The sequence below is a fragment of the Astatotilapia calliptera genome, chromosome 16, assembly GCF_964374335.1.
Source record: "Astatotilapia calliptera chromosome 16, fAstCal68.1, whole genome shotgun sequence".
In the NCBI taxonomy this organism is placed as follows: Eukaryota; Metazoa; Chordata; class Actinopteri; order Cichliformes; family Cichlidae; genus Astatotilapia; species Astatotilapia calliptera.
The window spans coordinates 17673275-17691350 of NC_137437.1; the positions used below are offsets into that span (position 1 = coordinate 17673275).

An 18076-nucleotide genomic window follows, 5' to 3' on the forward strand; every position below is an offset into this window, starting at 1 on the left:
AGTTCAAGTATCACCACATCATAAATTAAGTTTTGGTCATCCTGATACCTGCAATTTTGTGGCATCCCTCTTTGATGAATCTTGTGGGTCTATGACCGGGGAACACCACAAACGTGTACAGGAGACGTTTCAGTGCAACTGTAACATTCCTGACTGCCCGACAGACGGTAGCCTTGGAAACGTGCTCAGCTTCACCAATATTATACAGAAAGCTCCCGTTTGCAAAAAACCGAAGTGCAATACAAATAATATGTACAGAACTGAGAGCATGTCCGCGATGTGTCACATGCGTAATATTAGGCCTGAGGATGTTATCCAAATAAATTATAGATTGTGCTGAAAAATGGTAACGTTCGCACAGACAATCATCAGGAAATGATAAAATGTCCAAACGCGCTCTGATCACTCTCTCCCGGCGGAGAGCTCTGCGGAGAATTTGGGCTTCACGATCTACTGGCTCTTCAAGGAAGGGACACGCCATGTCTGACACTTCCTACTGTCAGGTTTCCGACAAAGGGGCGGAGACAGTCAGGGTTAGTTGTAGTAAACCTGCTAGGGGGCAGGTTAGCTTCACGGCGTGTGTCGTCATAGTGACTCACTCAGGCTTCAGCTGAACTCGCTTTGTGAAACCGAAAACCCAGAGTTTTCGTTAACTCAGGGTATACTTACTCAGTTTTTCCACTAAACCGGCTTCCTGAAACAGGGCCCTGGTGGGCCAATCTGTAGTGAAAATGCCCAATTTTTTGTCCCAGTCCAGCCCTGCAGGTTAATACTGGCAGTGTCACCATGCCAGCTGACTGCATTTCATCATCAGCCAGTGTTGTTCTCAATATTACCAAAGTTTAACAAAAGGCAGCATAGAAAGTATTTACTTGCTTTCAGGTTTTATTCAAATGTTAGTCTTTTCATTTGTTTCCCCACTTTTTTCCTGTTTCAAAATCAAACACCAGTTTGTGAGAAGATTATCTTCTTTTTTTTTTTAAACAGGCATTGGTTTTGCATTGACATTGGCTAATTTGCCAATTGTATGTTAAAAATGTTCGTATTTTAATATTCAAAAATGTTTTTGCCCAAAACATATGTGCACTACATGTCAGTAAAAATACTATGCAAATATTGATGTCCTTGAATGCTGAATAAACACTGACTGATTGTATCTCTTGTACTTTATCAACGCAGTATCTAAAAACTTTGCACCGTAGTGGTTAAAATCTCATTCTAATAAGAGTTAAAAGCGCATTCGGTTATTAGGTTCGTAGGGTTATTGAATTATGGTTAACGGTTGGTAGAATTGTTTTTAACATTATCTGCCAATTACATCTGCCACCCTTCTCCAAATCTGTGCCCCTACCTGGCCCCCCCAACAAAAATTTTCTAGACACGCCACTGGCTTACTGTCACATACACAAAATCACTTTAGTTTCTTGACAGAGCCAAGTAAAGTTAATTTGATACACTCAGAGGCAGGGGCGGAGCGTGGGGGTGGCTTACGGGGCTTAAGCCCGGGTTGTTTTGTCAGAAGCCCGGGGTCTTTTGGAGTGTAATTTTTTCATAGTTAGATGCCTGGCTGACAACTGTATAAAACAAAAAGTACACACAATATTCGAAGCACATAGTGCACACTGTGGGAATTTACGACTGTGCGTGAATCCCCCCTGATATTGGTATGATCCGAGCTCAGTCACTAAGCGACTGAGCGAGGGGGCGGGGCAGCTGCTACCTGTGAGTGCACTGTTGGAGAAACGGAGCCAGCCATACTAAGGAGAGCTTAAGTTTGACCAGGTACCAAAGCAAATCATTCGTACCATACAAATAATGTAAATATGACGGTGCATCACGAAAGATTGATATGAAACTGATCACTTGACCAATATTACGTTACTTGCTCTTCAAGTGAATCAACAAATGGCGAAATGAAAAGCCGAACAAATGCCATTTTCTTTTAGTCTTAGCTTACGTGTGTTTATTTCATATTTTCAGTTCTTACCCTCCCCGACTAAATCGGTTTCAGTTATGTACTGAAATATAAGAATGGACATTAGAGGCTTCTTTCAAAGAAAAAACTCAGGTAAATGTTATTTTATATATTATGCTTTGTATGTTGTTCAGTATATTTCTATGCAAAACAAGGCTACGTCCACACGTACCCGGGTATTTTTGAAAACGCAGATTTTTCTATGCGTTTGCACCTTTCGTCCACACGTAAACGGCGTTTTTGGTCACTGAAAACGGAGATTTTTAAAAACTCCGGGCAGGGTGGATATTTTCTAAAACTCAGTTTTTGCATTTACGTGTGGACGAGAAAAACGCTGCGTCAAAGATGTGCGCCTTTTTTGACGTCACAGTGTGCGCCACGTTATTGTTTCGGTGAAATGAATTTCTACAATACTGTTACTGTTAATTGTACTCTCTGCTGTGTTTAAATGCTTACATATACACACAGTTACTGTCCCTCCACACATACCACTCGGTTCTGCTTCTATGCCCCAGCTTTGTTTACTTTTTCCCACCGAGGCTTCTAGACTTCTGATTGGCCAACATTTCTACACGGTTAGGAATATAGCGCCACCTGCTGCTTTGGCATGTTCATAGCAGCATTTTCTTTCATTTCTGCCTTTACGTATGGACGGGATTAAAACGAAAACGGAAAATCTCCGTTTTCAAAAATACCCGTGTACGTGTGGACGTAGCCCAAGAGGGATTTCAGTACACAGCAGGATATTTACATTTGTAACCAGATATTTACATACACTTTAGGGAGAAAACATAAAACATTTTACTGTACAACATCAATTTAGAGTAAACTTTTGTTTTAGATAAATATTGAAATATATTTTGAATTAGTTAAATGTCAGAATAAAGAGAGACAGAGCTTTCTGTTTTTTATCACTTTCATCAAATTTAGGAGTACATATACACTAAGTTTATTGTTAATTAATAAGAAACTCCAGACAATTCCATTCTGAGCTGAAGAAGCTTCTGATAGGTTAGTAGAGTTCATGTGAGTAAATTGGTGGCACACCTGTGGATGCATATAAGGCAAAACACAGAGCCTGTTTCTTTGAAATGGGAAAATCAAGAGATGTCAACCAAAACACCAGGAAAAGAACTGTGGAGCTCCATAAGTGTGGCTCAGTTTGAATACAATTTGGTGCCATTTGCAATTAAGAAATACAGATAGTTTCTCTCTTTACTCTTAAAGTTAACAAATATGTTTTTTATATTTATCAATCAAAAAAATAAACATTTAGTCTGATTTGATGTTACAATTAAAAAAGTGTTTGTGTTTTGATCTGAAGAGTTTGTAAATATCTGTATATTTGATGATTGTCAGCACAAAGAGAGGGAGATGGAGAATGAGGACAGAACAGAGATGAACAAGAGCAGGTGAGACACACATGTTAGTCAAATGGTCGTTTACCAAAAGTATCACCGTATCATAGGTACTCATGTATCTCGTACCTAGTGTTTCTTTTTAGGTTTGTTATTTTTCAAATTCTATATTTATTAAGTTATGCAGGCTTGTTTGCACAACAAGGCTAAATAATTATATAAACTTTTCTCAATCTAAATATTGTACTTTGGTAGAATTAAAAAATAAGTGTAGTGCAGGTCTATGATGATTTGTAGTGCTACTGTCATCTAGTTCTGATTCTGGTTCTGTCTTGGTTAAGTTCTCAGTAGTCCTGATTTTGAACTGTTGTAGACCTGTTTAATTCTGGATCAGTTCTGGGTCTGGTTGAATTGGGGTTTAGACCTCGTGTCTTGATACAGCCCTGATTTTGTTCTGCCTTGATGCTTAATTAAAAAACTAGTTTAAGGTGTCCTGCACATGTGACATATATTTTTCCCTATATGAAGTCATTCTTTTTTGAACAAAACTCAAAACAGAGCCAATTAATCTTTCAGTCATTTCCACATGCATACTACCCTTTTGGGCTAAGCCCCAGGTGTTTCAAATGTCTGACTCCGCCTCTACTCAGAGGGTGTTCTGTTCACATTGATCACATTGAACACCTCAAAGACGAAGGAAATGATAACAGATTTCCGAAGATTCAGGCCTCCCTCAGCTTGTGAAAGTGTGTAGGGCAGACACAGAGGTGGTAATGAAATATAAATATCTAGGTTTACACCTAGATAACAAACTAGACTACCTGTAATGATAAGTAGGTTTTTCTGATGCTGCAGTCTGCTGGGGATGAAGCATAAGAAACAAGGATGCAAGGAGACTGGACAAACCAGTGAAGAAAACTGGCTCTTTAATTGGAGCCAGAATGGACACGCTAGGGGAGATGGTAGAAAGATGCACATGAAGGATGATAGAAGCCATCTTGAATAACTGTGGTCGCCAACTTTACGGCATTTTTATGAAACAGAGTTGCAGAAAAGCATTCCCTCCCACGGCTATTTAAATTCTCATAAAAATAGCAGATGAGCTTTGTTATGTGAATTTCCCTTTGAGATCAATAAAGTTATTTTAATTCGTATTTTTATTTACTAGCTGCAAATTCAGTCCTTGTAATCTCGGTTGCAGAATCAGTGCTATTTAAGGGTTTCAGAGTAAAAATGAAAAAAACAAACAAAAAAAAAGATTTTGCAGGAATGGTGAATTTTCTAGAGACTTGATTGGTCAGTTGGCAGTGATTTCATACTTGTTGATCTATAAGCAGATGTAGTATAAATTACCATAGCGATTATCGCAGTAACATCCCAGAACCATCTTTGTGGTACAAAAAAACAAGGTCAACCCTGAAATTACCTGGATAAGCCAAAGTCCTGCTTTGTAACGATCTCTGGTTTTGGATGTTGCAGTAAGTTAAGGGCAAACAGTTTTTAACCATGCTCTGGTTTTTGTGACGTCCTTCTTTGTCATTGAAAAGACTTGAATGGAGCTGTATCTTTGTTTAGATTTTTATCAGTGAGAGTTCAGATTAATTAGAATACTGAATTTTGGTCATTATATGATCATTTGTCATTATTATCTGAAGACAGCAAGTATATCCATACAGGCCAGGTGCACAGAAAGATGGGGGAGGCAGATTTAAATCCAAGCCTGCAGTAAAAGTGAAGAAATGAGCGAAAAAGGAAAGTGAGCAGCATCTTCCTACATTTCAATGATATTGGAGACTCCAAATCTGAGTTCAGTATTTATGAAACTGGCTAACGTAATACCGTTTTTATTTTCAGCCATTTTCCATTTTTAATGACAAAATGTTTCAAATTTATCCAGGCCTTAGACCTCACATGTTTTCTCCCTAGTAGTAGCAAATTGCAAAAAAATTAAGGCCTTTATGACAACACTGAATAACAAATATCTTCCTTAAAAAAGCCTAAATTTACAGTTCAGTATTAAATATTACTTAAAATTGATTGTATACAAAGTGTGTTTAAATGGCAGAGATGCAGAAATGTCTGCATGTAGCACAGAGCCATGGTTTATGTTTGGATGAGTCTCACAGGCATGAATGTGCACTTAAAGCCATTTATAACAATAACAAATTAACTTGCTGCTCACCACAAACACGCACAAGCACACATTTTGTTTTACTGCATTTTCTTAAATTTTACAGCTTTTCTTACTGATAAAAACCTTATGGCCATTCTACTTATAGCAATTAACCAATAAATAATTAACTAGTTAAACCCCCAATACTGGAGGCAAATATGCTCAAATTATAAGTTTTCACAATTTATTATGAAATGGTTAGCGTCATGGACCTGAGTCTCTCTCTGGCTCCCACACACAGGCAGTAAGCATTTTTATTGCATGTGGTAATCCTGTCAGGCATGTAGAAAGTTAGAGAATGGGGAAGGAGTGGAAGAACATTCCCTACCATTTACAGCCCTGTTGCAGATATCACAACCTCTATCCACATTCCTGAGAGGGGTCATAGTCTTGTATCTGTTAGTACCACAGTGTAACAGTCTACATCCAAAACTTATTCTACAATACTTATTTTGTGTGCAGTAAGGGATAAAACAAATATGTGATGCTAATGAGGTATACAGCCTTAAAGATAAAAAATAAATTGCAACAGTGGTACCTACAGAAACAGAATCTCAGCTGAATGTGACAAAACTATTTCAACAACCTCCAATCAGCTAAACCAGGAAACGAATTAAGAGCAGATAAACAGATTCCACAAGAAGTTGTAAAGACAAAGCCTGGATCCCACAGTCATGTACGCGCACATCCGTCAGGTGCTGTAAACTGAGATTACCAACTGCAGGCTTCATCACTCTGTGACCAAAATTCACTGAACCAGCAGCAAAACCACAGGGAACTGTGCTGTCCCCTCTTCTCTTCACCCTGTACACCTGACTTCTGCTATAACTCTGAATCATGCCATATTCAGAAGTTTGCGGACGGCACGGCCATCATGGGGTGTTTCTGGGATGATCAGGAAGAGTACAGGAGTCTGGTGAGGAACTTCGTCACATGGAGTCACACAAAACACCTGCAACTCAAAACCTCAAAGACCAAGGAACTGGTTGTTGACTTTGGGAGGTCCACCAGGTCCACTGTCAGTTCAGATAGAGGGAGAGGAGGTGGAGGAGGTCAACACCTGTACCTCAGGCTGTGGGTGGACAACAAACTGGACTGGTCATGCAACACCTGTATAAGAAAGGCCCAAGTAGACTGTATTTCCTCAGGAGGCTGAGGTCTTTTAACATCTGCAGGAAGCTCCTGAGGATGTTTTACCAGTCGGTGATTGCTGGAGTAATGTTCTATGCGGTGGTGTACTGGGGGAGTGTGAAGTAGGCAGACTCAAATGTCAAGGAAGGTGGTAGGGAAGCAGACTATGCAGACATTTCAGGTTTCCAAGGTGAGCAATTTATTTACAGTGAACTTAATTAACTTCCCCACCCCCAAATAAACTCTATTAACAAAACGTGACGTGGCTCACTTCTCTCTCCTGCATCTGGTAGAGACTGGCTTTAAATAGGGCCATCAATTTCCCTCCAATTGCCCAGCCAGTACCACTCACTCAACTGAGAGATCTAAGACTCTACACAGATTATCCAAAAACACAAAACCTCTACACACTTCTAACATGCACATTTATACAACTAAATGGCAGTATTAACGAAAGGAAAAACATTCAACAAATCCCTTTAAACCTTAACACAAACAAAAGGAAGCATCTCTATGGAAAAAGAAACCCCTCCACTTGTTTTGAGGAAATGCCATGCGGGCGTTTCCCCACACCTGACCCTTATGACGACTGAAAAGACAAACAAAGTAAGTGTGAACAAATGACTTAATCTGTAACATAATAAAATATAAAGAAACATAACTTAGTATTTGTCTTAATTTGCAGAATGTTTGATTTGCCGGCAACAGAACGCTTACACAAACGAACCCGGGATAGTGAGTGAAGCAATGTTACTTGACAAATAGCAAATCATAGCAAATACATAGAAACAGAATAATGTGTATAATGTGCAAAAAAAGGTAAACACATATGGGACAAATGGAGAGCATTGCAACTGCTCCTCCACTTTGTCACAGGGAGCAGCACAGCAAAGGAGGACTCATCCAGGCTGGAAAAACGAATCAAAAACTGGCTCTGTGGTTGGCAAAGCTGGACACTCTGGTGACAGTGGCACAGAAGAGGACATTAGAGAAACTGTTGGACATTATGAACAATGTTGGGCATTCTCTGCACACGGCCATAAACAACCAGAGGAGTCTGGTCAATGACAGGTTGCTTCTCCCCAAGTCAAGAACCAACAGACTCAAAAACTCCTTTGTCCCACACGCCATCAAACTGTTTAACTCCTCACTGGAGAGGAGAGGGGGGGGAAACAGGCGGACAAAGGAGGGCAGGAAGAACTAAGCTGTAGTTACCTTTTCACTGTGCAATGTTTTTCTATACTCAACGGTGTAATAGACTAAAAATAGTCGAAATGTGCAATTCCCTGGTATTTTATCACCAGAGGCGGAGCCAGAGATTTGAAACACCCGGGGCTTAGCCCAAAAGGGTAGTATGCATGTGGGATTTTTTTTTTTTTTGGGGGGTGGGGTTAGAAATGACTGAAAGATTAATAGGCTCTGTTTTGAGTTTTGTTCAAAAAAGAATGACTTCATATAGGGAAAAATATATATCACACATGCAGGACACCTTAAACTAGTTTTTTAATTAAGCAGCAAGGCAGAACAAAATCAGGGCTGTATCAAGACACAGGGACTAAACCCCAATTCAACCAGACGCAGAACTGATCCAGAATTAAAACAGGACTACAACAGTTCAAAATCAGGACTACTGAGGACTTAACCAAGACAGAACCAGAATCAGAACTAGATGATAGTAGCACTAAAAATCATCATAGACCTGCACTACACTTATTTTTTTAAATCTACCAAAGTACAATATTTAGATTGAGAAAAGTTTATATAATTATTTTGGCCTTGTTGTGCGAACAAGCCTGCATAACTTAATAAATATAGAATTTGAAAAATAACAAACCTAAAAAGAAACACTAGGTACGAGATACATGAGGACCTATGATACGGTGATACTTTTGGCAAACGACCATTTGACTAACATGTGTGTCTCACCTGCTCTTGTTCATCTGTTCTGTCCTCATTCTACTCTCTCTCTCTGTTCCTCTCTCTCTCTCTTTGTGCTGACAATCATAAAATATACAGTTGAAACCAGATATTTACAAACTCTTCAGATCAAAACAAACACTTTTTTAATTGTAACATCAAATCAGACTAAATGTTTATTTTTTTAGATTGATAAATATAAAAAACATATTTGTTAACTTTAAGAGTAAAGAGAGAAACTATCTGTATTTCTTAATTGCAAATGGCACCAAATTGTATTCAAACTGAGCCACACTTATGGAGCTCCACAGTTCTTTTCCTGGTGTTTTGGTTGACATCTCTTGATTTTCCCATGTCACAGAAACAGGCTCTGTGTTTTGCCTTATATGCATCCACAGCTGTGCCACCAATTTACTCACATGGACTCTACTAACCTATCAGAAGCTTCTTCAGCTCAGAATGGAATCGTCTGGAGTTTTCTTATTAATTAACAAACTTAGTGTATATGTACTCCTAAATTTGATGAAAGTGATAATAAATAGACAGCTCTGTCTCTCTTTATTCTGACATTTAACTAATTCAAAAGATATTTCAATATTTATCTAAAACAAAAGTTTACTCTAAATTGATGTTGTACAGTAAAAATGTTTTATGTTTTCTCCATAAAGTGTATGTAAATATCTGGTTACAAATGTGAATATCCTGCTGTGTACTGAAATCCCTCTTGTTTTGCATAGAAATATACTGAACAACATACAAAGCATAATATATAAAATAACATTTACCTGAGTTTCTTCTTTGAAAGAAGCCTCTAATGTCCATTCTTATGTTTCAGTACATAACTGAAACCGATTTAGTCGGGGAGGGTAAGAACTGAAAATATGAAATAAACACACGTAAGCTAAGACTAAAAGAAAATGGCATTTGTTCGGCTTTTCATTTCGCCATTTGTTGATTCACTTGAAGAGCAAGTAACGTAATATTGGTCAAGTGATCAGTTTCATATCAATCTTTCGTGGTTCACCGTCATATTTACATTATTTGTACGGTACGAATGATTTGCTTTGGTACCTGGTCAAACTTAAGCTCTCCTTAGTATGGCTGGCTCTGTTTCTCCAACAGTGCACTCACAGGTAGCAGCTGCCCCGCCCCCTCGCTCAGTTAGTGCCTGAGCTCGGATCATACCAATATCAGGGGGGATTCACGCACAGTCGTAAATTCCCACAGTGTGCACTATGTGCTTCGAATATTGTGTGTACTTTTTGTTTTATACAGTTGTCAGCCAGGCATCTAACTATGAAAAAATTACACTCCAAAAGACCCCGGGCTTCTGACAAAACAACCCGGGCTTAAGCCCAGTAAGCCACCCCCACGCTCCGCCCCTGTTTGTCACTATTATATACTCTGTATTTATTTATGTCTCTGTATTTATACATGTGTATATATGGTATATTTCTATTTCTGCATACATTCTTTTGCAATTTCTGTCAGTGCTGTGCTACTGGAAACAGAATTTCTCAGAGGAACCCACCCGAGGGATTAATAAAGTTTTATCTAATCTAATCAAAAGACCAAAGCTAGGCTGCTGGTTAGAAAAAACATTCTAATGATTTCCCTCTTACACTGACTGCACACACACACACACACACACACACCTCATTTCTGCCTCATTGGCTCGCTTATTACTCTTATTACAAGTCTGCAGTTTAATGGGGTTTTTTTACCCCCCAAAATGACCTCTGACAAGAAATTGACTGTGCAGAAGAAATTTCAGCTCAAACTCCAAGGAGTCATGCAGATAGACTTCTTTGTCACAGCAGCTTTGTCCTTATCATATAAAAACCAGTACACTGACAGAAAATGGAGTTTCACCAATTCTGATCAAAATGGGCAGTATGTGGCCCGTGATGCAAAATGAGTTTGACACCCCTGGGCTCTAATATTGACCAGTAAGAAACCACCACACTCCGGCCTGGAATCCAAGGCCCAAAGCTGCCGCAGGTTGTTAGAGTTGTTAGCCTGGTTACAAACAGGGAAAGGTGGTCACTCAGAAGAACAAGCACCCAAAAACATATCAATCTTGCATCTTCCTGAGAAAGGCTTTCCACCCACCTTATTAGACCTGGCGTTGTTAGAGTGTGGGTCTCTACACAAGATCCTGGAGCTTCTGTTCTTGAGCTCAAACTTCTCTACATTTTGACTAGTTTCCTTGGGCACACAAGGTCTCCAAACTAGTATTTTTATCCCAGCAGATCCACATGAATCCTAATTAAAACGAGTCCTCCCTCCAACATTATCAGATTATTTTAAAAGCAAAACCAGGCCAGGTTAAAAATCCTTCCCTTTAAAATGTACACTTTTTATCCTGGCGTCTCCAAAGTCAACTTCTCTGCTGCAACAATGTCCTACTAAAAACAACAACACCCCTCCAGTTTCCTCTCCTCTTTATAAAGAAGGGCTAAAATCCTTCCCAATCAACTGCTTCCTGTAGCTTCCAAATAGCTAGCAGCTGGACTAGAGTAGAATCTCAACTCCCCCATTGGTGTGACTCACCTCACACAAGACACAAAAACATCTAAGCATGCAGTTAGCAAAAAAATGAAAAGCAATTCCAACCCAAATGTTTAGTGGAAGATTCTTTCAATTCTTTTCCACCATGCTACACTCAGCAACACATAAATTGCTCCATCTTAATTCATATAATTATTCTAACTGAAGAGAAGATAAGGTAAGATATTTTTTTTACTTGTTTTCACCTGGACCTGGGGCTGTAAACTCGCCTAAACTTGCAATCCTGCAATCTTTTTTATTTTTTATTTGCAGTCATAAAAATCTCAGAAGAGTTTTTATGGTTGCTTTTAAATAGCACAAAGAATCACGTATTCCAAAGCCATCCCCTCCTAGGATTGTAGAGCAAATAGCCAAACTCCTCCTCTCCCAGTAGATCAAAGAGGTAGTAGATTTTTCTGTGAGATTCCTTTTTGCCCTAACAGATTTTGTAAGACTTATCTCTTAATAACTCACTAACTGTTGCTGGCACATCACTTATCTCTTGTGGAAACAGTCATGAGTTTTTTTCCTGGAAATTCCAGCCACTTTTCTGTGAAACTCTTTGGTTTGGTGCTTATCTCTTTGCTCCTGTTCACCAGCGATGCTGACGGTATGTAGCCTTGTCTTTGCTCTAATGCGTCCGTTTCGTGCGGATTTCACTACGAATCATATCTAAACCTGTACTTTTGTAAATTAAGTTTAAAAAAAAAGACTGCGGTCATTGTAAAAATCGCAGACACTGCTTACTGACAGCAGTGGAAGGTAATTGGCTGCGCTGTGAACAGAAATCCATGTTGTTGTTGTTGTTGTTTTAAATTGTGATATAAAAGCAGTTTTAAATCTACGACCTAATGAGATTGATATTACAAACCACTCTTTTTGACCCACAATGAATTTAGATATGATCTTCCTAACTTTTAAATGTGTTTAAAATACACCCATGGACTAAGAAACTAACAGTGTGCTAGTGTACATACAAATATAAAGTCAATTCATTTCAGTAAACCTGCCAATTACAGGACAGTTTTTCTCAAAAAACAAAGTGGCAGTTTTTTTTTTTTTATAAATGAGAGGCTGAGGAAGAATCTGCATGGTTTTCTATAAGGCAGAACCCATCTGTTAGAAAGAGCTGGGACTGTTTGGTGCCCTGGGCGAACACCCCCTCTGTGCTGTTGCATGCTGGGGCAGCAGGTTGAGGGTCACAGATGCCAACAAACTAAATAAACTGGTCCATATGGCCAGTAATGTGTTGGGGATGGAGTTGGACTCCGTTAGGGTGGTGTCTGAGAGGCAGATGTTGTCCAAGATAAGGCCAGTCATGGAAAATACCTCCCACCCACTCCATGATGTACTGGCTAGTCACAGGAGCACGTTCAGTGAGAGACTGAGATTACCAAAAAGCAGGAAATCATTCCCGCCTTTGGTCATCTCCCTGTACAACTCCTCCTCAACTGGAAGGTGATATTACTGAACTGAACTCAAATATTATTAACGAATTCCAAAAGAGGCTTTGGAAAGAGTCATTTTTTTCATTCCCAAAACATGGAAAAATCATTTCAGCAGTTTCCACTGCCAAGGAGCCTTAGCATGGGGGTTACTTTTTGGACAGTGCAAAATAATTAATGCAATCTGTTGAGTTCAATATACACCTAGAATTTTGAGTTTTTAGGCTTCGAATCAGTTTTAGATTTTTTTTAGAGCCATGCAGATTTACAGGTTAGTGGACCTGACCTGTGTTGGGAATACTGGGTAATTCTGATGAAGTACCAGTCAGTGACGACTGTAATGATGCAGCCTGTCTGGCAGAGTAATGTTGCTGACCAATTTTGATTGTTTTTCTTTTTCCGGTCCACTACTTACTGCATGAAGAGATGTTATGTCATACAGGAAAAGCAGTTTCAAAAGCTGTTCATTATACTTCACCAATCTCCTCAGTCATAAGATCCATGCAGCACACATGGGAAGCGGTAGAAGTTTGTCGTCTACAATTTAAGCTACAATAGTCTGGGGCTGCTTAGCTGCTTCAGGACCTGGACGGCCTTCCATAACTGATGGAAACAGGACTTCTGATCAAAATCATGATGGGGAATGTCCGCCCATCATAATCCACATTTGGATTATCCAGCAAGGCACCAGCAAGTCCACCTGTGTATGGTGAAAAAACTCTCACGTGTGGCTGAATTAAAATAATTATGTACATTGATGTGAAGCACTGGATTGCAGTATTTGCGACAAGGTTTGCACAAGAGGAAAATTTGAAAAATATCACTTCCAGACATCATTAGTATTTCTGCCACCCAGAACTAACACAGTTCTCTCTCTGTTTTTGCAGTCTCTCCCACCAAAGTGAACATTAGAGCAATTTCAGAGGACTCATTCGAGTGTGTGACAGAAGAGAGCCCAAATGCAAACGTTACCTGGTACAGGTAAAGTAGTTTATATAATGATTTCAGCTCAAACATGTTCTGGAAAAGCCTTTAGAGAGATAGAGTGACATTGTATTTAGAGCTATATTACCTGTAACAGAGGTCAGTTCAATTTTAGGAGGGAGGAGGGAGGAGGAGGGAGACAGGGCAAAAGACAGACAGAAAATAAACTGTAGAAACAATAATATCAGATTGAATCTCAGTGTGAACACTTCAAGCACATAAGCTGCAGTCTGATCAGATGGCCAGCCAATTTAAAAATACAACATTTAAACTTTAGCTGACAGTGTTTTCAGAAAATATCAGCACTGGGAGCAGCGTGTGAGCAAGCTGTATATTCAGAAAATAAATGACATATATTTATACACGTATAAAAATACTGCACATAGTATATACTGCTAAAGTTTTGGTCTTCCAACAAAGGAAACATCATTTGGATGCTGACAACAAGTGTTTTACTGCCCAAATCTTTGTATAGCAATCAACATGCAGATACAAAATCAGTTACAAAAAATATTGAGACAATGTGTAAATAAAAACAGAATGCATTGATCTGAAAAAATGTTGCTTTTTATTAATAGTAGAACACAGCAAACATATAAAATGTTCAATCAGAACTTTTTTTTCTGGTTAACTTTTAACTTGAAACAATACATCTAAAAACAAGTCAGGACATGACCGTGTTTACTACTGTGTACTCTTATGTCTTTATTTAATAACATTCCATAACCTATAACCTGACGATACTAGCTGCAAATGTGGTGAAAGGTCTGGAGAGTTCAGACTCTGGACTCTTCTGCTATGAAGCCAGACTCTTGAATACCACAGTGTGCAGTTTAGCATTGCTAACAAAGAGCTAATAACTGAAATTCTTTTGACTTTTGGCACAACTCACATTGTACTGCCCTCTCTGTAAAATTTCATGTAGAGTCTCGTTCATGTTTTTCCAGATCTGGCCAGTCTTTGCTGCAGTCTGCTGTCAAAGTAAAGGGTGCAAAGCTACAACTGCTGAGTCTGAGCTCTGACCTAAATGGCCTCTATCAGTGTGAAGCATATGGAAGAAAACACAGTCAGCTGTATGTGCATGTGGCATCAGGTGAAGTGAACTTGTATTTAGCTGTGCAGTTTGTCAAAATCTTCTGAATTGTTTTTGTGATTTCTGAGCTTTTGTGTGTTGTTATTCTGTTTTCTTTTTTGTCCATTCCTGTCAAAGGAAACTCGAACATCTAGACAGATTTCTTTGGTAAGCAGCTAGTTTAGAGAAGTGGTTGCCTTACCCTAAAGTCAGCACAAAACAGACAAGTTAATGGATAATGGATGCCTTACCCAGTGCAGTATATGATCATATTCAGTTCAATATTCGTTTTGGATTTGACCTTTTGTAGATGTTTTCATTGTGATGTTGTTCAGTTTTCTTCTTTGTTGACTTCTGTCAAGGATTGAAAGAGAAACATTTGCTTCCAGATTTAAAGTAAAACTATTCCAACCATCCTGAAACAACAGGTTAGAATTCCTTGATAAACAGATATTTTAATGAAGTGGTTGACTTAAACCGCAGCCAGCACCACATACAAGTTTCAGTTCAGATTTATTTATATAGCAGCAAATCACAACAACAGTTGCCTCAAGGCGCTTTATATTATAAGGTAAAGACCCTACAATAGTATACAGAACACAGAAAACCCCAACAATCATGATGCCCTATGAGCAAGCACTTTGGCGAGAGTGGGAAGGGAAAATTCCCTTTTAACAGGAAGAAACCTCCAGAACCAGGCTCATCTGCTCCAACCGGCTCCAAGATAAAGACATGCTTTTGGATGAGTTTGAATGGGATGGTGCATCCAGTGCAACACATTATTATTCAAGTCAGTTTCACCTCGGAGGATGTTCAAGCTACTGATTGTTGTTTTCTAGGTCATATCGGGAATACGTTGGGTACAGGTGTTTGAATACTGTTTGATTCATCCAAATGTGAAATTCAAAACTAAATGCAATGAAAGTGTAAACAACACATCCCAATCTCATTATATTCTTCCTTCTTGTGTCCCTGTAGAAGCATGCTGTGCTGTTTGGGTCTTATTTGGTGCTCTGCTTTCTCTGAATGTTGTTGGAGCTGCAGCGTGGTACTTCTATAGATGCAGACATTTTCAAAGGTACTTAGAACCATAACCCAGCATACACTTAATATGTAGCATAATATGGAAAACTCCTTATATCAAAGCTTATCATAAACCTTGACAGAAATATCTGATGCATTTAGTCACTGATGTTTATTTGAAATTTCACAAAAAAACAAAACAAAAAACAAATACAACCAAATACAATAAAGTTAAAGTCCAGCCTAGGAAGTTCTGAAGTAGTTGAAAATTCTGATTTCACACTAATCTGCATCTTACTGTGTCGCACATCACCTAAGCCCTTTAATTCAGTCTTCTTTTCTTTGTTTGTTTTTTCTAAAAAACAATCATGATTTTGATGCTATTTTTTGAGCTCTTAAACAACTGTTTCTTCAGAGAAATGCTGTCCTCACAGGACAGTCATAGTGGATTTTATTAAATATGATTATTGCTGGGGCGACCGTGGCTCAGGGGGTTGGGAAGCTCATCTGTAACCGGAAGGTTGCCGGTTCGATCCCCCTGCTCTCTGTCCTGGCAAAACACTTTACCCTACCGCCTACTGGTGTTGGCTAGAAGGGCCAATGGCACGATATGGCAGCCAGTTGCAGCTGTAGCTTACCTCCACCAGTGTGTGATTGTGAGAGTGAATGAATAGTGAAATTGCAATTGCAAAGCGCTTTGGGTGCCTAGAAAAGCGCTATATAAATGCAATCCATTATTACTTTAGATTAAACAGAGTGAAAAGCATCAACCTTAACCATCTGCAGCAGTAATATTAATTATAAAACACAGATGGAAAAAACTTTCTGTAGAATAATTACTTTTACTTGACATCACCTACATACGCGTTGTCAGTAACTCGTTTGTATTAAGCACATTGAGTTTACATATAACTAAAAGTGCTTTATAAATACACTTGCCAATCATACAGATTTATGTGGAGTAGTGTGTTTTCAGTGTTTTATTGCTATTTTAGGAATGGTTCAAAAAAATTATTCGACCACTCGTCATTGTCAGCTAATAGTAAATAAGTAGTAGTAGTAAGTAAAATATTTTATAATTCTTCAGCCAGGAAGATGTCCAGTGCAGCAAGCTCCAGGAAGGTGATCAGTATATTTAAAAGAAGAAAAAAAGAGGCAGCACAAAAGGTATGTTTAAACAATGGGAAAAGATGGGCGTGTGCGTGTGTTGGGGGCGAATAATGACTTAATGTCTGTATGTGTTATGTATGCCATACTTTATAGCTTTAGTTATGCACAATATTTCTTTTTAATTATTGTAACTGCCTTTTTGAGAGAGCAGTTGAGCAATAAATGTATTAACTTATCATTTTTTCATTACTATTATGTGTGTTGACTACTTAGAACATTTAAATTAATATCTTTTTCTAATATCTGCAGAAACGCTGAAAGTCTTTTTATGTTCAGTTAAATTTAAACACAGCTTTAAACAATGTGTCTGAATTCTCTGCCTCAGGAGTGTCTCTGGCAGTTGTGGAAGACATTTGGACTGAAGGCGCCACCATCCTTTTGTTCCAGACTCGACTACTAAATAGGATGAAAAATGGATGAAGATTCTTGGTTCTCATCTATATCCCCATCTGCCTGTCATTGCCATTTGGGTTTCATCAGCAATAAAACTGGTTGCAGCAGTTTTATTGTTTTCCACCCGCTTATTAGTATTAGAACCACCGGCACAAAAACATGTTAACACTGCAAAGATTATCCACAGCTATAAAAATGTAATCATTCAGCACCATGTCTCTTTATACTCTAAATGCACTTTGATGTCATGTACTGTGTTTTCTTTAAGCTGCTTTCCATTTCAAAATGTAAAAGGCTAAGTAGAATATTTCACTGCTGTCTTCACACAAAGTAATCTCAATGAAACCCTCTGATCATCTGTTTTGTGTTGACTTCATGGTATAAATATACTTGCTTGAGATAGAAACCAAATTCAGCTGGATTTTCTTTATTTTCGTGCCTATTTACATTGTAGATTTTCACTGAAGACATCAAAACTATGAATGAACACTTGTACAGACCAGCTGCCAAACAGTGTTGCAGGAGAACAGACTCAGTCTACTGAGAGGAGTACTTGTGGTTTTAATAAAAATGATGTTCTTGTTTAAAGTCCATTTTGCCAACATTAAGCTTGACATATTTGCATGTTTTGAAGTGTCTTGATCTGCCATCTTTTGGAAAAGATTTGAATGCACAGAATGAATTTACCTGAAATGATTCATCGGCATGTAATGAGGTGAAATAACCAGCAGATGGCACTTCATTATCTATTATGCTAGTGGTACCCAAAGTGGGGGCACGGTATGGATTAAAAAAAGAATGCTTGGACACTGCTAGCATAATGGACAGGTTTTTTGACAGGGCTCCCACACAAACGCAAAGCAGAGGTTGAAGCATCGCCAGATA

The 18076-nt window shown here is 38.7% G+C and overlaps 1 protein-coding gene across 2 annotated transcripts; it reads left to right on the forward strand.

The window, feature by feature from the left end:
- The first annotated feature begins 11457 nt into the window (after nucleotides 1–11457).
- LOC113008351 (uncharacterized) lies at nucleotides 11458–17602 on the forward strand. Of its 2 annotated transcripts, XM_080290695.1 has the most exons (6): nucleotides 11458–11714; nucleotides 13437–13530; nucleotides 14481–14626; nucleotides 15584–15683; nucleotides 16716–16795; nucleotides 17124–17602. In XM_080290695.1, exons 1-5 carry the CDS (start codon nucleotides 11621–11623, stop codon nucleotides 16765–16767), a joined length of 486 nt encoding a protein of 161 aa, XP_080146821.1. In that variant the 5' UTR covers nucleotides 11458–11620; the 3' UTR covers nucleotides 16768–16795; nucleotides 17124–17602. The 2 variants fall into 2 exon arrangements, with proteins under 2 accessions (XP_080146821.1, XP_080146820.1); XM_080290694.1 differs by lacking the exon at nucleotides 15584–15683 and having other exon boundaries at nucleotides 11463–11714.
- Nucleotides 17603–18076: the final 474 nt, after the last annotated feature.

Coding starts and splice junctions, on each gene's coding strand:
- LOC113008351 (XM_080290694.1), top strand. CDS start 11,621: ATGAGTTTTTTTCCTGGAAATTCCAGCCACTTTTCTGTGAAACTCTTT. Junction 11,715..13,436: donor GTTCACCAGCGATGCTGACG/GTATGTAGCCTT, acceptor CTGTTTTTGCAG/TCTCTCCCACCAAAGTGAAC. Junction 14,627..16,715: donor GTATGTGCATGTGGCATCAG/GTGAAGTGAACT, acceptor ATAATTCTTCAG/CCAGGAAGATGTCCAGTGCA.